The sequence below is a fragment of the Gasterosteus aculeatus genome, chromosome 7 (genome assembly GCF_964276395.1).
Source record: "Gasterosteus aculeatus chromosome 7, fGasAcu3.hap1.1, whole genome shotgun sequence".
Classification (NCBI taxonomy): domain Eukaryota; kingdom Metazoa; phylum Chordata; class Actinopteri; order Perciformes; family Gasterosteidae; genus Gasterosteus; species Gasterosteus aculeatus.
The window spans coordinates 27,385,119-27,411,524 of NC_135694.1; the positions used below are offsets into that span (position 1 = coordinate 27,385,119).

A 26,406-nucleotide genomic window follows, 5' to 3' on the forward strand; every position below is an offset into this window, starting at 1 on the left:
CAATTAGGCAGCTCTTAAAATGATAGCCTCTTTCAATAGGAAACATTTGCATCTTTTTATCCATTTATAGAGGCTATAATTATCTTCTATTAACGTCAACTGCTCTTTTTCATTGGCAGACTCTTAAGAGTTGGATGTGATCAGCCTCCCTCTATCGCCTGAACTCCTGGTCAAACCAATATACTATACTTGGAAGGTGCAGTCAGGAGGGTGCCGATGTCTGCCAGGTGGTGTCTTCAAAGACCACTTCTGTGTTGTGTGATTGAATGATTACAACTCATAATTGTCCAGCCTAACTGTTTACACAGCAGTGTGCAGTAAGTAGACTCACACGTCATTCAAAGTGGAAAACAAGCAGCAATGTATAAAGCAATAAAGCTAAACTTCATTTAATCTTCTTCAAATCCCAATTCCCCAAACTGTGATCCGGCTACAGTTTCAGCTTCAGGGTTTAGACAAACAGAGAGGTTAGGGTTCTGGTAGCTCCTAGCCAAACATTAACTGTTATGCACAGGAGTCAGCAGGCAGTGCAAAGCGCTGTAAAAAAGCCAATATAATATCTTTTTAAGAAAGTGTGAGTCATGGCAACCACCAGAGGTCCTTGAACACGCAGAAACCAAAATATGATGTGGTTTGCTGCAGCAGCATGTGAGATAGAGGTGAACAGGCACACACACACACACACACGACCACATAATGACGTACCAGTTGGAGACATTGACACGTTAGCAGATGCTTCACCATTAATTTGGATTACTGGCTGCCATATTCATTTTTTCCATCATAAGTTGAAATCTATTGTCATATTGCATCACAACCAGCTATGCTGATCCCCAAAAGGTAATAGCTTTAAAATATTCCATGAACGATGCATGTCTTCTTCCTGCACAGTGAACCTTTGGAAGGATCCACATCCCCAGTTGGGATCAACTACCGGCATGTACGAAATCAGAACTGTACTTCTACTCATGTAAGCTTTTACATGTAAAAATTGTAAAGGGCTGTCTGTTCACAGTATCATTTATATGTAAGAAATGTAACATAGCACATAAGTATTACGAGCACAAAAACATATAGCAATATATAATAATGATGATGCCAGTGATAACTGCAACCATTTTATTGTAAAATTCCACAGCTATGTGCCATTCCCTTATGAAAAGGATTTTTTCAGTACATATATAGAATATAATGCAAATCCTAACAGAATTGATGAGTGCCCCCTCCCCCCTTTTTTAACAATACTCAACATACATAGATGACAAACAGCTAACATAACGTATGTAGGAGGATCATATGGAATTGTTTTTTGTTTTTGGGTACTTTTGAGCTCAATAATTCCAGTGTGTATTATTTTGTTTTCACCTGTTGATAATATACATAACAATAGAAAATATCTACATGTGCGGTTTACATAATATGTCTCATTTGTGGGTCCCAGAATAAATGGAATCACTCTCGTCAAAAATGAGTACAGTGTAATAAAGGTCCATGTCAATGCAGGCAAACTGAGACTGAGATTAGATGAAACAGTGCTTGAATTAGTCCCAATTGTGAAAAGACATCCAACATGCACACCACTGAATAAATCGTACCTCCGATATGCCTTTAAAGATCTGCATTTACAGTACAGTGTAGACAAATGTATAAACAAGCTTTTACCATCATGGAAATACTCAAATCAGGGTTTTTTGCACACGGTTTTCCGTGTTTTATGTTTGTTTATCTGCGAATCCACCATCCTGACAACGTCTGATTCAACCAGGATTAAGCCTGAAGTGTATTAATATTAGCCTTAACTATGTTTTGTTGTTAATGGTCTGGTCTACATTCAAACTATTGTCCTGATGCTTTTCTATCAGTAACAAATCAATAAGCAAAAAATAACAACACATAGATACATGAATACATGTCTGAGGAAACATGGTGTGGTCAACGTTTGCTTTGTAGCATTTCCTTTAAGGAAATGCACACTTTAAGCAAATGTCCTTTTTTCTTCAAGGCAGTAAAAGTAGATAAAATGATATTATAGTTTGATATTCTCTATTGCATTTGTGTCAGTTTGGCACTTTATAAGATGTAATCACTCTTGTACAGTTCTATCTACAGAATACTGATGATGAGCATCCTACGTCGCTAGTGACGCACGTACGTCCCAAAAGATGCCAGAGGTGGAGGATGTGCACACTGAGTACTAAGTGGCAGCTTCGAAAAACAAACGGGCCACATTTAAATAGGAAAAATGGAAAGAACTTCAGCAAGTATGAGATAATCTGGTAAATGAATATGTTAATATCATCACTGATGCTTTATTAAAGATCTCAAATACCAAGACCAAAGAAAACCCTTGTGGAGGTGGATATCATCAACAGTCACGTAGACAAGCAAATGTTCTTCTTCTGGTGGCTTGGGAAATGTTTTTTGTGTTTTTTTTCCCCCCAATCGGAAAATAGTCTCCTACCCAGAATCTGCGAAAAAAGTAATGTTGCAACTCACTAATTCAACAGTTATAACAGTGCGACAGGCCTTTGTGAGAGTAGTGTACATCAACCACAACATAGAAAACACAAGATAAATAAGCTCAAGCTCCATTGACACATCAAACAAAAATGCATCTTTGATATAAATGACAGCATTCTGTGTTTCTTTTCATGGGCTGTGTGAACATGAAATACATTTTCTCAAATGAAATAAATAAATAGCATTATGAATAAATAAATAAATAAATACCCCAATAACCCAACATTTTCTACATGGTCAGTCCAGCATAGTAGAATAAATCTAATATGTTGTATGATGATATACTGTAACAATGCTGAAATTACAAAATATATACCGTTTTACAAAATCCCAAGGGCTGGAAAAGTGTTTTCTTCCGTTCATAATTTATTTACATAAACAATGTGATATACACCCACAGCTTTTGAGTTTGTAAATTATACTGAAGCACTGTCTTCATTTGTTATACGCCGGCGTCTATCCGAATCTGTAACCTGTAAGTGTTTTTCATTTGTGTGAGTTACATATTATTATACACATTTACAATTCAAATGCCCTCACTGTATAAGACGCTCTTACGCGTTATGAAATTCAAGCTAATTTTATAGGAAAAATGAAAAAAAAACATATTAAAAATAATAAAATTCTAATAATTTAAATTCTCAGTGTTTCTTTAACAGAAATAGGACATGAGGCGCTTGATAATAAAGTATACACACCTCTTCACGCAAAAAGAAGGTGATTTTTGTAGTTAAATTAATTTGATATCATTCATATTTTTCAGTTTTTTTGTTCTGTTGCTCAACTCAGAAGAATGACACATGGAATAAATCACGTACCACTGCAGGGATCACAAAATACCCCAAAAGTGTGTCAGCGTTCATATTAAAGTGACGGTTACACTGTTGCAGCTTTCACTCTGACGACGTAAAGGGCAAACAACAATGTGTGTTTTAAAGAAAACAATACTTTTAGCACAGTTTCTTGTGTAAAAGATTACATAAACAGAAGTGTGTCAATTTGTAAACGCACACTTTTAACAGCAAATGAAGGGGAGCATGAGAGGTCAGTGCTGTCTGTACTGTGAGCTAATAGCCGTGAGGAAAATAATTAAAGCGGTTGTTTCGGCCTGATTCTGTACTCATCCTCCTACCTGTATGCAATATGATTCCCAAACAAAAAGGATAAACCGGGCACATTTTTATCATTTAGTTTTCCAATTTTCCTAGAAAATAGTTTAATTAAATCTTAAATGTTAATCAACAGTGGTCATTTTTTAAATATTTTTGTAGCCAACAACAGAAGACCATAAAAGATGTTGATTTTTGGCTTGAAAGGTGCATGCAATAAATGTAAACCACTATTTAATAGTAAAATATATACAGTGTCTGTACAGATGAGCATGTCCCATGGATAGCATTAACCTCTTTGTCTCTGACCACACACGTAAAATGCAATGAGCAATTGTGCCAATGATTAAATGAATTACTTAAATTAGCATCACAGTCAAACATAGCTCTGTTAAAGTGCTTCAGATTCTGTGTTTTAGTTTTTTAAGTGAAAAATAAAAGTGAAAAGGAATGATAAGACATAAATAATGTCATTTTTTTGCATTTGATGTGATCTGAATTAGGATTCCTATCAATTGTTTTCTATAGAAGGGATGTATTTGTCCTAAAATAAAGCAATTTGTACAAGATCCCCTTTTGAAGAAATTGAGGGAATATAAAATAAAAGTCCAAAATCATATCACATCACCATGAACACAATTTCTTTTTCTCTTAATTACTTACATAGTCAATGATTTCACAACCTCCTCCTACCAGTTAAATGTAATGCTACAACATTTGCAATGTCTGTCAAAGTTCTCAAATAAAAAAGAAAAAAATGTCAAGAGATTAAAACTAAGGAATTAAAGGAAAAAAAATTAAATCAAATCAGTGGTCATTTCAGTGGGTCCCCTCTTTCTCATTGTCCCTTGCCGGCACGGAGCATATGTAGGATGTAATGAGCTATACGATAAGGCTGGAAACCCACCAAGGCCTAGAGATACAGATAGGAGACCCAGTACACCAGGTTGAAGAGGCCGAACGCAGTGGGGAAGAAGATGCGCGCGTACGAGTCTATCTTGGCGACGCGGATGTGCAACCTGCCGTGCCGCCACGCTCCGGAGCGGCAGTCCTCGAAGCAGCAGAAGAAGCTGGTGCAGTCCTTCCCGTCCAGACACTCGTAACCGTACTCCTCATCCCGCTCCTGCATGTGCGTGGCGTTGTTCATCTGAATGGCTGTGGCCGAGCGTGGACGGATGTCAACCGTGGGTGTCTGCTTTTTGGACACAAAAAAGAGACACACAGTTAGCCACCGAAGCCCCGGTAGTGGCGTGATTGGGAACTGCCTGGCATACCTGGGGGCACCTAATTTGAGCTGCCATTGCCTGTTACCTTATTTGATTTTCGTTAGTCAGCAAAATGTAATTTGCACTCTCAATTTGCCAATGGACCCCTTAAAAGTCCTAAAATACAAATCCAGCTTGAACCTTTGGTTGTAATTATCGAGGCCTATAAGGGTACACAGTTGAATCGTGATGCAAATGACATCTTTAGGCTGCCGGCTGAAGCAGCCGTGATGTTTTTAGCACATTGGTTTACAGCGGACAATGTCCACGCGTTTATGATTTAAAAAAAATATATGATACTGAAAAACAATTCAGTCGATATAAAATTCAGAAAATATGTAGTTCCTCTGCGTGGCTTTAAAAATGCGACGGCTGAGCTAGCTGACCTGGAGCTAAAAGAAGTGAAAACACCATAAACATCGCTGACGGAGCTCTAGTGTTTTAACCTGACGGGGGGTGGGCACCACGCTTCCGCGGCGACGGGACGGCGTTATCTTCTAGAATTGCCATATCAGTAGAATGTAAAGCGGCAAACTAGCCATAGTGGCACGCTCACATGCACTAACATGCACTAAAAGGCACGTGCAGCCGCACTGCTATGTGTTGAGAGCACAGAGAGTACAGAAGCGCACCTTGGTTCTTGCCCGGTTGGACATTAGTACATCTTTACCCACAAATAGTTAGTTTGATGCTGAATGAATGTTCAGAATATATTATTGGCAAAAATTCATAGTTTGGACCAGTGTGGATGAACTATTTTCTGAAAATGCATTATTAAGGTCGTAACTGGCTTATGATACATCATTATGTTTAGGGAGGAGGATGTGTCGGCACACCGCTCAATACTGCACCAGCCCACTCTTTCTGTCACTAAACGGGTTGAAACACACATCCTGGGAGGGGGGGGGGGGGCAGATGCCTTTTATTTGTTAAGATTCCCAAAATAGGACATCAGTGAGTCTGCAGCCCTGTTGTTCTAAAAGGAGACAATTAGTATTCAAACCGGCTGCTTTCATCTTGAAATGCTGTGCCACCTCTGCACAAGCTTGAATTCTGGCAGTTTGGCAGATCTAATACTCCCCCCCCCCCCCCCCTCTTCCACCACGTTCGGCAGAGGTTGCTTGACCTTGCTGATAAACTAGTGTCAAGCTCATCATTTAAAAATGACACAGGGCTTTGAACTCAACTTTTAGGAAGTTCACATCTCTACTTCCCATTAAAAATAATGCTGGTAGCTGTCGTTTCATTCTTACAATATCACAATAATCTTTAAATAATTCTACAAGTACTACTATTACTACTACTACTATTAGAGCAGATAGATGCTTTAGAGCATGTATTTATGCTATTACATTTTTTTTATATCAACATGGATCCCAAAACATGAAATACTCATTTAATTTTTAGGCTTCATTTTAATGTACCTACAATTACCATTGTTGAAAACAATGCATTGCCATTTTAGTTTGAAAATATCTGTTAGCATGCATAATGAATGAGGCTTAAAATACTTGATCCAAATGAACTATTCATTCCCTACAATTGGTTATCTTGCCCACACTAGAGCATAAACCTGTGGTACTTTTTAAAATGATATACTGTACAACCACAGCCAAAAATAACACCAGTTGGTTTTGCCATTTTTGTCCTTATTAACTGGACAGCATGTTGCGGTAATGAAGCAGATAAGCAGGACAGGTTGTGATGGTTTGGAACAGCAGTTTGCTCACACAACTGGGGCCAAAGTGGGCGGAGCCGTGTCAGATTTAGCAAATAGTAAATCAAAAACAACAACATAAAAACAACACAGTGGCGTTGGCAACTTTAACTGGCTGAATGTAGACAACCTCTTGGAGAAGACAAAATGTAACATCTCACAATCATTACTGGATGATTTGTTATTTGACTTCAACTGAATATTCAGTTAAAGTAAAAGTTGATTCTTCGCGTGTGGGACGGATCTGATTGATCTGTTTGTATGATGATCCCTACCAATAAATAATTGATGTGGACCATCATTTGGAGAAGAAGACTGCCTTGTCGAGCTCTTTGCTATTGCTGTCAGTGTGTTTGAAGACGCGAGAGTTGATCTTCTAAATAGACTTAACCAGGCAGGGGTTGTCTGTTTCAGTCTGTTAAGGCTCTGCTGACTCTGTAGGAAGCGTCAGGTTGAGAAGCCCCCCCTCCCCCCAAAATAAAATAAACACACACACAGGTAGATCCACTGGCAGGAGAAGGGAAGGAACAGGAAGCTGCTAGATCACCATGGTTACAACAACGAGTGAGACAGGACAGAGGGAGCCAGGGTGAGTCCACGCGGGGCCTGTCACCTTCCTCTGGACACGGGATGTGTGGGACGCTTCTTTTAGTTTGAAAAGTTCTATGAGTAGGTCTGTCTGGCTGCCTCCGCACTGTGCACCGCAGGGCACCCCCACCCCCCTGCGCTTTTTAATGTTATGTCTGACAACTGATGCAGGAAAGAGAGGCAAATCTGCTGTAGAGCAGACTGGAAAGCAGTGAGGTACTGGGGGGGGGGGCTCAAGAGAGCCAGAATGCAGCAGACACATGCAGTCAGACACAGGCAATATACCTTTGAGGAAAAGAGCCGGGAGAGCTTTTGTCCAGACAGGAAACAAAGTATATGTGGAATTGAAAGAGAGTGACAGACAAAAACAAATACATGTAAACAGAGAACAAAGAACGTCAATGAAAAGAAACGTAGACACGAGATAATGTGTGAAATTTACAATCTCTTTAGTAGCTAATTCACAACGGAAAGAACTAGAACTGCAGAGAGACAAACAGACAGAGAGGGAGATGCATGGTACGAGTACACAGCTTACAGTTAGTGAGATACACTTTAAATTCATTACATATATATATTACCCCGATTTCCTATTCTTTCAATTCTTTTAACAATTTGTGTTTCACGTGGATTTCAGTCAAAACCTTGTTTTCTCCTTCCTGCGTGTTGGCAAGTGATGCAGAGCGAACCCCCTCTGAGATGGCCAACTGGCCGGACACTTTCCACCTCATTAGTCATTCACTCGTCTAGCAGACAGTTAGAAACCTTTAGTTACACAGGCTGAAACCACAGCGCCTCCTTTTCCCAAAGCACCACTTCCACGCCGCTGCCCCCCCCCCCGAGCGCCGAACACTTAGTTCAGAGGTTTAACATTCAACAACTTCCTGGTCTGATCCCACCCACCCGAAAGAGAAGCAGAATACTACAATGATGGATTTCAGTTAAAGGAACGCTCCTTTCAAGAAGAAGCCTTCAGGTTTTTAATTGGTCTAGTAACAGCTTACTTCACGCCACACGTTCCCCTCGCTGTAGAGCAGTAACGTTCTGGGCTCATACATGTAATGTTGAGGAAACCTGGCCCTTAAAACCAAGCAGCCGTGATCCCTCGAGGGATGTAAGGCCCACGTGTCATGTGACACGCGGTTATCGTCGACGTTGAGTCACTTGTGTGGAGGCTGCCTTGGGTTAGCAGTGTTTAGCTTAACTTTCCCTGTAGTGTAAATGCTGTGTTGCAGAGACAGTGAGAACTTAACGTTTCAGCTAAATAAAAAGGAAACCGGAAACACAACTTCAAGAAAATATCCTAAAAATACAAATGAATGCTCACCGGGTTTTTCTTCTTCTTGTCCTTTTTGGCGCTCGGCTTCCTGTTGCTGACAAAGTAGTGCAGCGTGCCGTACTCTATGAGAGCGGCGAAGACGAAGATGAAGCAGACGGACACAAACAGATCCATGGCGGTCACGTAGGAAACTTTCGGAAGGGATTTCCTGGCAATGGTACTCAGTGTGGTCATGGTGAGCACAGTGGTGATACCTGGTAATGAGATAAGAGGAGACACAAACTGAGATACAAATATGAGAAAATAGGAACGTGTGTGTTCAGTTGTACTGTACGTTTTTTCACTGCACGTCAATTTTACACTCTGAATTCTTATTTAATGCAAAAATACTAGACTATTTTCTCATACATTTAAAAAGGCAACATTGTTTATTCAGAAATATATTTAGGTGAAAAAAAGGAGAGTTAACAATATTGAAGTTTATTCACCTCGAAATAGTTTTCAAGATGAAGTGAGGTTTTATTCATGTTACAGAATGCAAAGCTATTTTTTTCCAGCGCATTAAAAGACTTAAAATACACAAAGCCGTATTCTTGTCTGTGGAGTTCAGATTTTCCCGGCGATGCATATCAAATGATTCCTTTTCTGGTATCATTTTCTAAAGTAGCACTTAAGATTTATTTTGATCAACAATAACATACATTTACTGTCTCTACATATATTTATATATATATATATATATATATATATATATATATATATATATATATATATATATATGAAAGATGATTAGTGTGAGTTCGATGAGGACGGAGGGAGCAGCTGTCCTATGGTTCCATTCACTTTGCTGGTTAATGGTTCAGCAGCCATTGACCATCACGCTGACATACCACTCCTTTATCCACCATCTGGTAACCCTCTGACCCTTTTAAGCTCTGATTCATAATGATTCACTATAGACGGAGGCGGGGAGATGACTCACGACGAGGAAATGACTGATATACTATTATTACAAACAGCGCCATGGCGACTCTCCTACACCAACAAACAAATAACTGACTTGTTTGAAGTTATTGCCGACAGAAAGACATCATTTTAAGTCAAGCTTAACATTGCGGTATTGCAAGTCAATTGATATATTTCTGGATGCCATTGAAGGATTAGGGATTATGTCATCTGCATTTAATCCGCCTCATAACCACCTGGCTTCCTGCGCTTCCTGCATCATCTTTCAACGGAAATTAAAATGCTTGACTCTTGGTGCAATTTTAGCAGGGAATTAAAAGGTGTTGTTCTTTAGACTACAGATCATGTCTGGAGCTGCATAGGCAAGGGGAAATCAAAACAACCTATTTTTAGACAGATTAATCATGGGCAAAGTAGCAACGCTAGTGAGGTAGAAAGAGGTTTTCTTCCTGCAGGGATTGTTTCCCATTGCATTATGCTCACTAATCATCCCATCCCACTGACTCGGGGGTCAGGCTCTCGGGTCCTCAAGAGGCCAACGGGGAAAGCTGACTAGGTAATATGTATGTGACTCCCATCACGAGTGAACTTCTAAAGATGTCCAATGGTCGCCAAGGGCAAGTGAAAAAGCTGATGAATCTCCTTAAAAAATCCTCACTCTCGCCGCCCCCTTTTTTTTCCATCGGGTGTCTCCTCGTTGCACTCAGTTCGGGGGCCACCTGCATTCTTATTGTGCTGAGGCTGCATCTCTGCAGCCTCCCCGCTGTAGTGTATAATTAATGCCTCATTAGGGCATGTATGAAAACATATGGGGCAGGATAGATTTTTCTAATCAAGACGAACCAGATTTCTAAGCAGCTGGCCGGTCTTAGAGGGAAAAAGAGGAGGAGAGAGGATTGTGGTGTACGAGACAAAAAAGGGACGGCCGGAAAGGAAAGAGGAAGTTTATGCAGATTGCTTTTCGGTTTGAGGTGGTGTGTGACCACCACGGGGTTTTTGATGTGTTTCACAGCAGAGTAATTAAGGCCAGGCTCGCTAATGAACCTCTCTGCTACATCTGAAGCGTGTGTGTGTGTTTGGGCCAAGTGGAATGATTATAAAAATGTACTCCAGCAAAGACACCGTCATGGCTTCACAAGCATTTATGGAGGAGAGGGATGAGGTGACTGAAATAATACATGAAATCAATCCAAACTATTTCTTTCTAATCATTTTGGATCAAGTTATCTTTTTGCATTTACCTAACGACGTCCTTGCAGGTACCGCATCCTTGTTGATCCAGAATGAGACCCAGGAGAGGACAACAATCAAGGTGCACGGGATGTAGGTCTGAATGGTAAAGTAGCCCATTCTCCTGCTCAGGTCAAAGTAGACGGTCAGCACCACGTATTCTCCTGCAGAGAGAAAATCAACAGGAGAAAGAAGAGATTCAGAGCATGTAACGAAACATGATGGGTGTAAAGCGTCTATATGCGAAGGAATTACTTTAGTATAAAATGCGTCATTTTGTGCGTAGAGTGTGTAATTTTGAGTATTTAAACCCACATCCAAAAGGACAATAAAAAGAGTATTAATTACGCTAGTATTATCTTAAATATCTGCTCAAGCCTCAAAATCTGTTGTTTCTGGGTTGACAGCCTATCGTCACCGTGACAACACACCTCAGGAATTAAGCATTTTAGGACTTCGGAGAGCTGGAGCCAGACTTGCGCACACACACACACACACACACACACACTCTCTCAAAGAAACCCTCCACTCATCCCAGTAGTTAGCCGGGCCATGAACACTAGCGCCCAGCTGATGATGATGAGGCCTCTCTGGGATGGCTGGCTGTTAGGAAGCTGAGCCCAGCTCGACCCGACCCTGACCATACGGATCATCTGGCCGGCCTGCAGAAAATGTGGATGCACACGTGCACAGGAACAAATTCAGAAGGCTGACATCCCAGCAGCATTCCCGCCAGCCCGACTGTGCAGCAAGGCTTGCCAATAGTTACTTTCCTCTTGAGCGGCCTCACCGTGTACCCGTCAGTCAGTTTTCCCGGGTTTATTGGCAGTTTACCGCCGGCCTCCAGCTCAGTGAGTCGTCTGCTAATTGATTAACAACAGACTGTTAAAAGGTGTCGGAAACCTCCACTGGCCTCTCGCCGTGGCTCGTAACATGCAGGCGCACGGGACTGCTCTCTCTCAGCCGCGTTTCTACAGCGTGCATGTGTGTGTGCGTGTGTGTGTTAAGCACCCACAACACAGTGAATAGTCTCTGCAGCTGGGGGTTGAACAGCTGGCAAATCATTTTTCCTCATGAGCGCGACACATACTGCGGTTTATTAACAAAACAGCCAACATCTGGGCATCTGTGTGTTAATGAGAGACAAGAGTGGGGAAGTGAGGAGGCTGTCGGCGCACGTAGTGTCTGGACAGGGAGCGGGTCTATTATAGATTCATCCCACCTTAGTGCACCTCTTTTCAGCCAGCCATTGAAAAGGGCCATTAGGTAAACCAAGTGCAATTACCGCAGCAGCACAACCAGCGACTGTTCATATCAGCGCGCGAGCTTTCTGCTGATGCAGGTAGCAGGTGCACGCCGCGTTACCGCCGGGCCGCCTCGCTTTCTACGAGGACGGGAGACACATCAAAAGCTGCTCTCAGGGGTCCCGCAGCTCGCTGTTTTGTTTTTGATTAACATTGCATTGGCAGAGGCCTGAAAGCCGAGACCCCACGGCAGCTGAGAAACAGCCGGTTAATACACTTATTTCAGCTGGGTCAGCAGCACGACGCCTCCTTCGTGTTCCTTCGGACTCTTAATGATAATGGGATCGCCACCGCATAGGGGGGAGAGGGGGTCGGATAGGCGAAAAGAACCCCCCCCATCCTACCCGATACGTCTCTGCTCTGGTTTCATTACTGCACTTGGCAGGAAGACACTTTGAGGAAGGTGTTATCGACCGACGCCCTCCGTTGCGGCGGGCCGGTGTTTCTGCATCAGCCTGCCAGTCGTCCCACATTACTGGTTTCCCAACACACTCTAATCCATCATTAACGTAACTAACAACATCAACCTCATTTTTGATTTTACTGCTGTTTGATTAATTAGATGAAATGATACAAAGTCGAACCTGCTTTTTATTTCTTCAGATTGAACAACATTCAACTATTTTACACCCGTGCGCATTTTGCTCGAGTTGCATCCTAGCGTGCTCCAGGGCGAGTACAAGGAGTGAACGCCCCCGCTGCCTGCTTGCAGCCCGATAGGTCGCGGTTTGTTTCTCACAGGGCTGCAGCTGCGGAATAAAGCATTCGAGCCTTCGTGCATGCGTTCATCGGAATGTGAGCCCTCAAACTGACCTCGGCCAGAACTCCCCATCTGTCGCCGCCAGCAGAGAGTGTTCACACGCGATCTCTTTTCTTTCTCTGGGGTGTTTCCGCTAATAGCGATTTCACCTTTTTAGACAAAACGTGACGCATGACTTGTTTTGATGATTTTACATCAGATAAGCGTCCCGAGTCTTTCATAATAAACTCAAGAGTTCAGGTCTGTCGAGAACTCCGGTTTGACCCATTATTATTTTTGCTGTACATGTACTGTCAGGTCAATCTGCTCCTTTCTGTTTATATTTCATGAACGGTTACGGGAAAAATAAACCATGCAGCTAAAATATATATATATATATATATTTTGCATTAATATATGATTTGAAGTGTTTTCATTAGGATCACACACATCCTCGGCAGGAGCGTTTCACGACAAACTGATGGAATAACAGAAAAGCAATAAAAACGTGGCGGGGATGATCATTCATCACAATTGTGTTACTTTATTGTTAAAAGCCACAGAGACAACACGCTCAAAAGACCACGCGGAGTATGAACCTTCTACTAAAAATGGAAAAGTCACGGTTTCATTATTGTTATTTTATGAATACGGGTATCGTTCTGTATTTGACGGGAGGGTTCAATACTATTGAACCTGCGCGAGGTGCAGTTGATTATTGACGTTATTGCAGAAAAGCCACGAGGGAATTCATGGTAATTCAGGATTGCTGACGTGGTAAAAGAAAAAAAAAGCCTGTTGTCGGGGGGGGGGGGGTAAATCATGGTGGATGTGTATGGGCAAGGGGAGACCCGAGGCACATGCTGGCCATCCGACCAAGGGAGACGAGCCGCAGACATCGCACGGCAGCTGACAGGCCGTCCTGTCACGGGTCAACAGAATCAGGGTTGACAGCGGACGCTACTGCGCATGTGACCGTGTTTGTGTTTTGAATGTCGGTGAGAAGCCTGTTTGCCTCGAGGGAATGTTAACTCACTACTTTCTGTGTCATAACTAGAAGCTGTACGCCACCGATAAAGTCAGCGTTGTTCCGCATTTTGCCGCCACAGGCTACTGCAGCTATTCCTGCCCGGGTGAAAAGATGAAAAGATCACGGCACAAAGAAGGAACAAAGAACAAAGCGCAGCATTGTCATGGTGAGTGACTGCAGGAACAGAGCTGCATGATTAAACACCAGACAGGAGTCTGCAGAGTTTGATTGCCTTGTTGTTAACATTGTGTTGGATGTGACAGAGAGCGATGATTACCCCTCTCCCCGACACACTAATGGCGCTCAAATTATTGAGAGCAAGGCTGTTTATAGGATTTATAACTCGTAGACAGAATCTGCCGGGTTTTCGTTAGCATTATTTGAAGTCTCCCCCATGTTTCCCAGATCCCCTATTGATTACTTTCTGTTTTAACTCTACGTTGGCAAGTTGAGAACATTCATTCTCACTGAACAGTCCCGGCACTAATGGCTGGACTTACTCTTGCTTCGTTAAAAAGGACAGATGAACTCCATTTCAAACTAATGTAACAGAAGCACTCGGAGGACACAGATTACAGTGGCAGCATAGCAATCAGAGGCAGACACAGTTCCACTTGCTTAAATGTTACTTAACACAAATCCAAGCTCAGTGCCGAGCGCGATCACAACACCAGAAAATATATTCTACTTCCACCGGGCCGTTAGCCAACTTACTTACCTTACCTAAACCTACCATCTCCAATCCTGGAGGTGGTACTCAGAAGCCACCCTGCTTCTCCCAAACTCCGTACTTCTTCTCTGCTTGCACTTCCCCTCAGCCTGCATTTCCTCTCAGCCTGCACTTCCTCTCTGCCTGCACTTCCTCTCAGCCTGCACTTCCTCTCAGCCTGCATTTCCTCTCAGCCTGCACTTCCTCTCAGCCTGCATTTCCTCTCAGCCTGCACTTCCTCTCAGCCTGCACTTCCTCTCAGCCTGCACTTCCTCTCAGCCTGCATTTCCTCTCAGCCTGCATTTCCTCTCAGCCTGCACTTCCTCTCAGCCTGCATTTCCTCTCAGCCTGCACTTCCTCTCAGCCTGCATTTCCTCTCAGCCTGCACTTCCTCTCTGCCTGCACTTCCTCTCTGCCTGCACTTCCTCTCAGCCTGCACTTCCTCTCAGCCTGCATTTCCTCTCAGCCTGCACTTCCTCTCAGCCTGCATTTCCTCTCAGCCTGCACTTCCTCTCAGCCTGCATTTCCGCTCAGCCTGCACTTCCTCTCAGCCTGCATTTCCTCTCAGCCTGCACTTCCTCTCAGCCTGCATTTCCTCTCAGCCTGCACTTCCTCTCAGCCTGCACTTCCTCTCAACCTGCACTTCCTCTCAGCCTGCATTTCCTCTCAGCCTGCACTTCCTCTCAGCCTGCATTTCCTCTCAGCCTGCACTTCCTCTCAGCCTGCATTTCCTCTCAGCCTGCACTTCCCTTCAGCCTGCATTTCCTCTCAGCCTGCACTTCCCCTCAGCCTGCACTTCCTCTCAGCCTGTATTTCCCCTCAGCCTGTACTTCCTCTCAGCCTGTACTTCCCCTCAGCCTGTGCTTCCTCTCAGCCTGCATTTCCTCTCAGCCTGGTCGCTTCAGTTTCATGACCTGACCTTTGTTCATCTCCCGATGAGGAAATCAGCTCACGTGCGTCTCCCTTCTCCACACCTGATCCAAATGTTCTCCAGAGCGAGTAGGTCAAGTCATGCGGATGGAATGTAGACTCCTCGACTATTGGTCCCCTCAGCCCCACACATATAAAATATAAAGCAAGGATGGAAGAATATGACGCTGTTTAAAAAAAACGAGAGATGAACAAACAAGAGGGAAAAGCTTTGTGGAGGCCTCTTTGTATGCAGAACCGTTTGGCTGTGATATGTGTGAGTGAGAAAAGATACTGGACAAGCTATCATCAAAGATGGGCCGACAGATGACTTTTACACGTTCAGACAAGCACTCAGAAGGAGATTGGCGGGCAATATATGCCTTTCTTCTCAGTACTTTCACACTGACTGAATGTCTTTTTCAGTGATATAACACAATTGAATTAACTCGAACGATTTTGAATTTCAGCTCCGATCGTTCCCCTCTACACCTTTTTCTCCAGGATACATCACAAAAAAGTGTCTCCCACATCCCCCAAAAAGAAGAATAAACTGTTACACGATGTCTCAGAACATTTTGCTCTTAAACCATATGATCTCATGCATCACAGACCCATTGAACTGTGAAGACTTTGAATTGCTGTTTTACGTTCGTTAGAGGAAAGTTTAATTAATTTATTTAATCTTACAGTAATTATTATAGACGGTCACACAACTGCAGGGAATTTGGAGTCAGGTTTTAATTCAACCTGCATGTCTTTGGGCAGAAGGAGGTGAGAACGTGTAATTGTTAACAAACCCACGACCTCCTTGCTGTGAGGTGGGGGTGCAAACCACCACACCACCAAAAAATGACTCACTATTACAGGATATCTTCAAGACATTTTTCCAATCCTAATAACACAAGGCATTAATCTTGACAATAGCAACAATTTAATGTAATTCTTACTTTGATGGATGAGCTCAGACAACCACTTCATCAACTAAGACAATCCGTCCTCTCTCCATTGCCAGTGGCTTAGTGCTGTTACAGATTACACTTCTGGATCCCGGGTTTCAGGCTTTGTAAATGTAATTAATCATATTCAACACACTGAATGAATCGCCCAAAACTACAGCACTGATTTATGCTTGTGCATACTCACACCAATAGCATTCTCTTTTAAGTACCTCAATAATCACAAAGCTTCTCCAAAACAGAACTCCCAGAAAACCTTAATGTGCCATATGCAAATGTTCACTTTGTGCTTAATGTCATACATGATCATCACAAACAGCTTAATTGGGGGTCACACATGCAGGCCTCTGACACGTCTGTGACATTATTTAGCATACGTAATATGATATTGATCCCATGTTCGTTTTTTAATCTGTATTTAGTGCTTCCTGAGAATTCAGGTTATGTGCTGCACGGAGTCATTATGATTCATGGGAAGCTCCGTCTGCTTCTATTGCATTCTGAGATCTACGCTCGTATGCCAGACACAAGCTGTTTCACCACTCTCTCCTCATCCCGTGCAGCTAATTAGTTAGAGGCCTTGGGATGCAGAATATCACGCAAGGCCAATAAACTGAGAAGAACATCTTGCAGCAATGCGATTTCGGATTCCGGAACACCAACTTTCACCGCTTTTAGCCAACTGAGTGAGCTCTGTGTGTGTCAACAGGGTACCAAGAGACGGTTAGAGTTATTATTTAACACTTTGCAATGGCACTTTTAACAGAAATACTGTGCACAGGCTAGTAAATACAGTAGCTGTTCAGGTTCTTTTGTATTGGTGTGACCATCAACCTCGACCTTCTAGGTTTGCACCATGTGTTTAAGTGGTGGAGTTTAACTGAGGACATTAAATACTATGTTAGGTACAATTGTAATGGACCTGGACTTTGCAGCTACTTCGTACTGCACCACACATCTACATTCATTTGAAAGTTATTATTGCATTTAACATATATGCAAGATTCAAACTACTTGCTTACATATTCTATAACATTATACTGGTCTTAAAGAAGATAGTAGACTATGTAGTAGTAATATGTAACGCCGAACGTGGTTGTAGTGCTAGGAGGGGAACATTTGTCCAAGCGGATCAAATAGAACATTTCATCATGAATTACAACACGTGTGAGACTCTCCCTTCGGCACCTTCCGGCCCATAAAGTCACTCACTCTCCTCTTGTCAAAATCCTAGTCCAACCCCAACAACACCATCAGTGCTCCAACATGACAGCTGCACAAGTAGAAGTGAATAAGGACAAAAACAGCTTTGACCCGCGTTGGTATTTTTTTCTCTTCTTTATTTTAATCCTGGATCTCTCCGCCTCATGAACCCCGTCGTTGCCAACGGCGTCTTAACCACAATACGGGAACCAAAAAAAGCTGACTTATTAACGTCGGCTTCCCGCAGACCCCCCCCCCCCCCCCGTCCTCCCCCTCTAACTACTTAGATGACTCATCTTGTAAGTCCAAGTAGCAGTGCCCTAGTTTATCACTTTTAAACTAATTTTGCAACGATCGTTGTGGATGAAAGAATATACATCATGGGGACAGTTCGATTCACGTAGTGGTGCAAGAACAGACATCTATTAAGAGTACAACATACGACAAAGACACAAATAATATACCTATTTCTCTAAATCTGTGCTCCTCTGCTGTGCACCACATTATTTAAATGCACGGGGTGATTGATGGGGAGGAAAACAAGAGCTTTGACTCCCTAAACAATCTCTTCTCCGATGACACGTCACCATTCTCTTTTCAGGTGTTGTTACCGGCTTAATACACTGACAGCCGAGGGCGAAAATAAAAGAGAGAAACGCAGAGAGAGAGAGAGAGAGAGAGAGAGAGAGAGAGAGAGAGAGAGAGAGAGGTTGTACAAAAATAGCACACAGGAATACACAGGCAGCTATATAAAAACCATCCCTTTTCCAGAGAAGGAAGAAGACGGGGAGACGTGAATACTGTGCGTCTGTACGCGTGGAAGCTGAGCGAAGGGATGGCGAGGAGAGTAAATTGGTATTTAACTTCACAAAAGGAGGATTCGGGCTGAGTGAGCGTTTTGCCTCCCACTACTGCCCAACCCAACTATCCCCCAAAAGGGGTGAGGGGAGGGGATGGGAGGGGGGGGGGGGATTAGTGCCAGCAGCAATTACAGCGGCTGAGGATGGTTTCAGGAGTTTTTCGGCCTTTTCCTGCTGCAAACACGTGATCGTCGTCTGATAAAAACACTCAAACTTTTTTTATTTTTTATGATTCGCCGCTTTAATAAACAGAACAACGTCATGGGGGACATATTTTGCAAAACCTTTGTAATATTTTTATTATACCTCCGATTTAATACCTTGTTAGAATCAAGGGACTTCTAACAAACATTAAGTCCCACAGTTTTACAGTGTTTAACTTAATTTAATGCTTGAATCATACACGTCTTATATTGCATCTCCTTTTACATCGTTCCGAGAATGAAGTGTTTCTCATCAAGAAAATGTAAGTGTCGGAAAATGGAATAATTTTTGCACAATATTCTTTCAGTTGTGTTTTATTTGATCAGGGATGCAATGTCTCAGGAACAATAATAATAATAATGAAAAAAAGAAAAAGCTATTGGCATTTTGGTTTTATTGCTTTTTGTATCCCTCCATCTGGTCTTGATTAAATCAGGCGGACGGAGACAAGCATCCCTGCCTCGGCGGCATCACTTTTCTTTTTGAGAAATTTGATAACACGTTCCCTTTAATTTGCTTAAAAACCTCTGCTATTGAACTCATATTTGTGGCGTGGCCATTTTACCAACCTCCCGACGCCGAGACAATATTCTCACTTATTTTTTCCGCCTCTATTTAAGTTGATTGCTTTAAGTGAACAGGGTTTTGGTGCGGCAGTGCAAGAGCAGGTAACGCATAACAACCCAACTAATCATTACAACACTGCGATATTATCCAAGGACCCACCGGTGACGTTTCTCCTCCTCTGGAAATGCTCTTATAAAACATATGAGCCAAAACATATCAAAGAGGAAGATGGAGGAAACGATGTCGCAGCAGAACTGTATCTATTCCAGTTGTGTGCGAGGGTGTTTGTGGAGCTGAAGATTCAATTATGGTCTCGGCCCCCCCATTTGCAACAGAGGGCCTAAAGACGCACTCAGCCACGCTATGAGGGAGAAACCCTTTGGCGGGTCGCAGTGAGTGTGCACACTTGAGCGTGTTTGCATGAACCGTGTGCATGGGCGCGCATGTGTTTGTACGACTGACTGTCTTCCTCTCGACCCGGGCCGCTTGCTTCCAGCCCACGATGCTTCCCGATTCATCTACCAACCGTGGAAGTCCGGGATCTGGAGAGGGCCACTGATGTATCCCTGGGCCCTCCGCACTCAAACTGAATCACTCAGGCGGCCGCACATGGACAACAGGGCGGCACTGCCTGGCTTTTGGAAGGTCACTCTAAGAATAGCTTTCAATACGTAAAAAAAAAAAAGAGATAAAAGAGTTTCATCCGGCGCACACTGAAATGTGCATGAAGGCAAATGGACGCAGAAGAATGCATTAATTCATGGACACAGGCGCGGACCAAAGCACTCTGAATACTGTCAAACACACGGACAGGCAGTCCGCTGCAAAAATGGCAGAAAATTATGCAAAAGTCCTGTTCAAAACATCTCACAATTCACTGATGAGAAAAGTGGAAACCAAACAAAAAGGAAAGACATTGATTCCCTTTGTGCTCGAAGCGAAAAGCTTCTTGGCAAATGTAAGAAGTGCTCTCCAAACCTCATTTGTTCCACTAATGTGCCTGGAAGATGGTTAACAGCCTCAGAGAGATCCCGGTGGTGGTATTTGATAGTTAATGTAAATGCACCACACTGGCTACATTAATCAGACAATAGACAAGTGACTAATCACCCATTTATTGATTAAACAAATCACTCATTCATCTTGGTTGTCCTCTCACAATATATCTGCGTTTACCTCCTCTCCATCAGTCAAACAAACACTATAGTGTATTAATGCAGCCACACAGCTGATGTTTAATCTAAATGGGATTGAAAGTAAATTCAAGTGACTACATTAAAAAAGAAAATGTAAATGTAGCTTAAAAAATGCAATGTAGCTTTGGATAAAAGCGTCAGCTAAATGACATGTAATGTAACATGTAATTACACCGAGTGAGGGTTTGTGGATAAAACTTTATTCCTTCATTGAACAACAAAAACATGAAGGTTGAATAAGATACTGTATTCTCCATGATCCCCCCTCTCCCCCCCTAAAAAGTCCTCTTCCAAATGTGAAATGAATTAAGCTTCTCAAGCCTCTGGTTTTAAGGTTTTTTTTCCCTAAATCCTTTCAGGTCTACGTTATTATTATTTTAGAAAAACTACCAATAATCCAATTGGAGTACAAATTTATTTAATGTTGCTTACAGAGAGATAAATCCCAAAAATATAACCTCAGATATAGTAAATCCACACATTTCTCCCAAAGCCGCAAATCCTTCACACTTGAACTCTAATCTGACAAAATGGGTCCATTTTTCCTCCAATGAAATGCCCCAACTACCTCATTCCTCCGTGATCTGTCTGCTCCTGCTCTTCCCCGGCGTCCTCTTTCTTTTCACTGTGTCCTTGTGAGGCGAGCAGTGATCATCCGTGAACTCTAGCCTGGCAGATGGGTGAGAACACAAGCCTGCGGGGGCCACCGAGGGGTTAACCACACCGCAGCGTTCGCTCTGTATCCAGGAACCCTTCAAAATCGTCACCATTGTCTTTTTCCCTTGAGATCGTCGCATGCATGCATCCAAATGCGTGCATGCGTGTGTGTAAATAGAAGCTGCCCAGGCGAGGCGGGTGGTTATTATGGGATATTACATGTTGGGTGATCACGTCTTTGGACGGAGGAAGAGAAGAACTAAATAAAAACAGACAGTCTTTCCAAACAGCTTGAACACAACTGGATGAGAGCAGCAGATGGTGCGCCACCGCCCCAGATCCCTTTAATCACAATACCACTCAGTCGTGCTTTAATCACGCGTCACGTGAAGATACTCAGAAGCTCGGATTCATAAAGCGGGAGTAGTCATTTTGTTGAAGTTCAGCCTGGGAGATACTGGCTAGTCTCACAGAAAGAGATGGAAACTCTTCCTGGGACCGTTTGCTACAGTCTTCGCTGTCTGGACGCCCGTCTGCTTTGCTCGGCAACTCTGCGTCCCTCCGTCGCCTCACCCGACCCATTTCAAGTCAGCCTCGTCGATGGTGATTCATCGAAGCGCTCCGACTGGAATACCGTGAAAAAAGGAGATTTCTTTGAACTAAGTACTGTTTAACCTCCCTGTTTGGATAAAGGGGGATTCGTTGGCTGGCTGGTGGACAGTGTACACACAATCCGACGCTGTCCGGTTGAAGGACAGTCTCACTGCTCACTGTGGACCTCAGGCACCCGCTCACACTCCTCCAGTCAATGACAAAATGCAGCAGACACGGTGGCTTTGACCCGATTCAACAACCACCAAGATGACGGCTAGGTCATTAAGGAACAATTGTTTGATGCATATTAGATAATACAAGAAGACAAGATCGAAGAGAATTTTGAATTAATTCACTGCAGAACAAATGCAATGTAAACTCACCGGTGACTCTCTGTTGATGATACAGCATATTGCAGAGTATTTACACTTTTTAGCACAGTTCTGCATGGAGAGAACTTGAGATGACTGGGTAATTATAAAGCCCTTACTTGTTTTTTTGCAGACAGATGTTGTGCTCATGAATCTTAACGCAGGTCGGATACCCAAACTGACTGCAAAATGAGACAAGAGGTCTCAGCCCCAGCCGAGGTGCTCTGCTCTGACAAGAGACCAGATGGCTGTTTGTGGGAATAACGAACCACATCAGAGAGACGGAGAGTCAAAGGACGCTGCAAATTCCCCACTACAGCCTCCTCCTCCTCCTAAACAGATTGACTTTTCAAACTGTGGCTTAAACATGTTTTAAATTGAAACAGAAAGAAAATAAAATGTAAAAAAATAGATATTTTTAAAATGAACTTCCACCAGGGTTTCATGATGCAGGTGCGGTGTGTGAGGGTGAGCGTTACGCGTCAGTGGCGACTGGGTGAATTCACTGATTCCCATGGCTACAGCGTGTGTGCAAGTGCATTCAAGCGTATTTCTGTGTATATCCGATGGAGCTTAGGTTGTCGGCCCACATTTGAAGGAATTTCATTAGTTTTCCGGCAAAATTGAGTCTTTGTTGAATAATTCATGTCGTTTTTTTTATCAAGTAAAAAATGTTTTCTGACCCAAAATATGTTTAGTTACTGAATCGGTTACATTAGTGGTCGATATATCAGATCAGATCAAATAAATCCTAAACCGGAATCAAAGGGAAGTGAGTTAAACGATTTATGACCCGCCGCATTTGATCACAAAGGCACCTTGAAAAGTCCAGCGTAACCAAGTTACAGGCCGGCGATTCATTGTGTCCGATACAACTACTCCTGTGATCAGACTTTTCACTTGCTTGTCTGTGTAGCTAAAGTTCATTAGCTCATTATGATGACTAGATGCTAAAGTGGAAATGAAAGCACGAACAACAACCCAACTGTCACACGTTTGATTAAAAGACTTTACTTGAAGCATCCAGCCTGTAGCACATTCTAAACGGATGGAGTTTGGCCAAAAAGCATCTATTCCCCCAATCAATACTAATGTAACAGAAGGATTATGACTATCTCATAAAGAGGAGATTGAGCAGGACAATAACAAATAAATATAAGAGACTATTTGCATTGGCGATCATAGAGAAATGGCTTTCCTTTGATTATTATCTCTACATTTGCAAGTTTAGGATTGTAAAATGTGCAAAACAATTGGTTTGTTGAGGGAATTTCATTATTGTCGATATATAATGGAACCGTATTTAAAATGTCCACCGTCAAGTCCTACAGAAAAAGGCAGTAGATCCAATGAGCCCAAACTCATCTCTGGGCAAAGTTAATCTCTGCAGGAAGCATTTCTTTGATTCACTAGAAATTACTGGCAAAACATACATTACCGACTTCTCGTGAATGTGAACACAAACAAACAAGTATGCATGCAAAAACACAGGGGACCTCTTGTAAAACATTAACACCGTCAGGGAAAAGCAAGTCATGTTCCTTCACTCATTTGTGAATGTGCAACATAATGCATGATGCATAACGTCCTTCTCCATGTGTTGTTTCAAAGGACATTCAAATGCATATTTTCAAATATTTTTTGAAAATGATTATGCAATCAAACGCCAATGATAGTCTTTTAAACAAAACTGGGGGAGAGATAGTCAAGATTAGTCATTGAAGAACTCTGAACTTGCATGTTGTATGTTCCAAAATCACACGGAAAGGGTATACATGGCCTTTGTGATCTTTAGCGTCTGTCTGCAGGCGGACACAACATCACGAGTCATGTCTCCGTTTCTCACAATGTTCATTTTGTAACCCCGAGCAACAGACGCAAAGTTAGAGAGACATGGACCTGATTCCATGACGCCTTTAGAGTCACCGGCATGCACGATCAAGTCTGATAGTAATGATGCCTCCCACGCTTGCCCGAATGACGTTTCACCACATAACAGCAAGCTCGTGCCTCCAGCAGGTTAAATGTATCACGCTCAACATGAATGCTGTATCGGAAAGGACCCACAGATCAAGAAACGTGTCGCCAGCAAAGAACGTGAAACCTTCCTTTACTGAATAACCATGATTTTTTTTTGTCTAAATAAGCTCCTTGTTGGAAAAAACGTATTGATGCTTTTCTTACCTGAGACAGTGCTGACAACTTCAGTGGTGTTTCTCAGGCCCACGAAGGAGAACTGGTAGAGCCTCCAGGAGCGAATGTCCCCGACCTCGACGGAGCTCCTTTTCCACTTGTAAACAATCTCCTCCTTGGGGTAACCATCTAAACAAGGAGAGGACACAGTCACAGCGAGCTACAAGACGAAAGGAGGAGAGGTAAACGACACTTCAGGCAAGATGGGAAGATAAGTTTAAAGCAATGTGTTTTAAAACTGTTCAATATAAAAGCCCACATTCTTTAGATTGATCCACACAGGTGAGCCAGTGGGCCTGGAGGGGGAAGCTTTTCATGAGACAATCATATAATGTGTGTGTGTGTGTGTATATATATATATATATATATATATATATATATATATATATATATATATATATATATATATATATATATATATATATATATATATATATGTATATATATATATATATACATACACACACACACACACACACACACACACACACACACACACAACACACTCCGGACAAAATATGCAGTTCATCTGTGGAGTGAAAAATTGAAAGCTGAAACACTCAGCTGATTAAAAAGCAAAAATGATTCACATCTGTCTAAGTCTTAGTAATTGCATTAGATCAAGAGGATGCTGTCTGGTCGGGATGATTACAATAACAATCTCACTAATGCTAATTTACTAAGACGATGCAGACGCATTACATGCACAATCAAATCATATTTGATATAATGTTGAATTTACATCTGGTAGCCAAATTTGGATTAAAAAACACATTGTTCAGCTTCTTTAAAAAATAATAGTACAATAAACTTGAAACTGCAACTCCATATCTTGACGGTTGTCGCCAGTCTACACATGAGAAGTGGGCAGCGGACAACGAGTGGCTTGAATAATGCATAGGAAACTTCAAATGGCTGTATTACTAAAGTGCTCTCTGCCATCGAGTAATGCCGAACCTCACAGGAGAAGCGGATGGAGGAATCTGCCACATTAAAGCGAAGCAGGCGGGCCGTCTGCTCCTTGGCTGGCAGTGCATCCAGGACAAATTATTGATTCAGTGTCCGTTTGGGAAGCCAGAACAACGACGCTGCCAGAGCCCAACGATGTAAATTCACTTTGAGCGAGCATATAATGACACGGTGCATCATCTGTGTGTGTGTGTGTGTCAAGCGTTCTCCTCAAACCGCTGCGAAACAGGTTCCGGCAGCGGAAAAATCTATAATAGTTTGTGGCACGTGTTGAGAAAATATGCCCGCGTGACACAAGGCCTCAGCCTGCTCGGGGCTCCGCCTGCCGCCTCGGAGATTGAGCTCATGTGCTGCACATCAAGCGATTTTCAAAGTTCTGAAAACATCCAGGGCTTTCATCAAATTTAAATGAACGCCTCTGTTCCATTTTTAGGCCTGCTACCCCTCCGCTTTCTCTTTCTTGTTGCCGTGGAGCTGTTCAGGAAGCCTTCTCTCTGGAGAATATCCCGTGTTGCATCTCTCCGTAGATCTGCAGCGGCCTCGTTACCATAATTTACCCCCCCGTCCACTTCACAGTCATTTGTGTGCCTATTTGAAATAGTCTTCTAGAACAGTATATATGTACATATATATATATATATATATATATATATATATATATATATATATATATATATATATATATATATATACTATGAATGAATAAATGGTTTAACAAACCGTTTACTTCAAATATCTGATATAGTTACACATATAGTTATATTTTCGTCATCTATTATAGTGCTTGTTCATGGGCTCAGACTGTGTATGTGTGTGTGTGTGAGTGCGTGAGATGAAAGGGACAAGAGGTAAAACAGTAGGAGTTCCGTAAAATGCCAAACTTACAGCTTGAGAACTCCAGGGGACACGAGTGCTCGTCCATTGGGAAGTTGTTCAGTTTGAGCTGGCACTCTGCATCGATGGTCAACCTGCAGAAACAGAATACTGGTATGCATATTACCTATAATAAAGTAACAGTTTATATTTAACAGGGTATTGGGAAAGTCAGAACAGCATTCCTTTTTTTATCAATATTAACACATGGAAATATTAATTTGAATTTCACCAGACCAAATTGCTGTTTTTCACAGCAACACACACGGCTCTTCGTTTGCACACTTGAGGGAGTTTGAAGGCAAAGTCATTAAACTTCCCCTTAATGAGAGAATGACCTTAAATGACTTTACCCGTCCATGCAGCCGCTGTTGTCATGTATCATTGTCCTCCCA

General features: G+C 42.4%; 1 protein-coding gene across 4 annotated transcripts in view; it reads right to left on the reverse strand.

Moving 5' to 3' along the window:
* Positions 1 to 1,105: 1,105 nt before the first annotated feature.
* The window catches only part of gabrg2 (gamma-aminobutyric acid type A receptor subunit gamma2), a 39,619-nt gene continuing 14,318 nt past the window's right edge, over positions 1,106 to 26,406 (reverse strand). The window contains exons 5-10 of one of the 4 annotated variants that reach the window (XM_040181021.2): positions 26,024 to 26,106; positions 24,161 to 24,298; positions 10,686 to 10,838; positions 8,527 to 8,732; positions 7,485 to 7,508; positions 1,106 to 4,821 (exon numbers count right to left, since the gene is read on the reverse strand). In XM_040181021.2, the coding sequence (XP_040036955.1) occupies positions 4,543 to 4,821; positions 7,485 to 7,508; positions 8,527 to 8,732; positions 10,686 to 10,838; positions 24,161 to 24,298; positions 26,024 to 26,106 (883 nt within the window). In that variant the 3' untranslated portion in view covers positions 1,106 to 4,542. Of the gene's footprint in view, positions 4,825 to 7,484; positions 7,509 to 8,526; positions 8,733 to 10,685; positions 10,839 to 24,160; positions 24,299 to 26,023; positions 26,107 to 26,406 lie in introns of all 4 variants that reach the window. The other 3 variants (XM_040181019.2, XM_040181023.2, XM_040181022.2) reach the window with 3 other exon arrangements.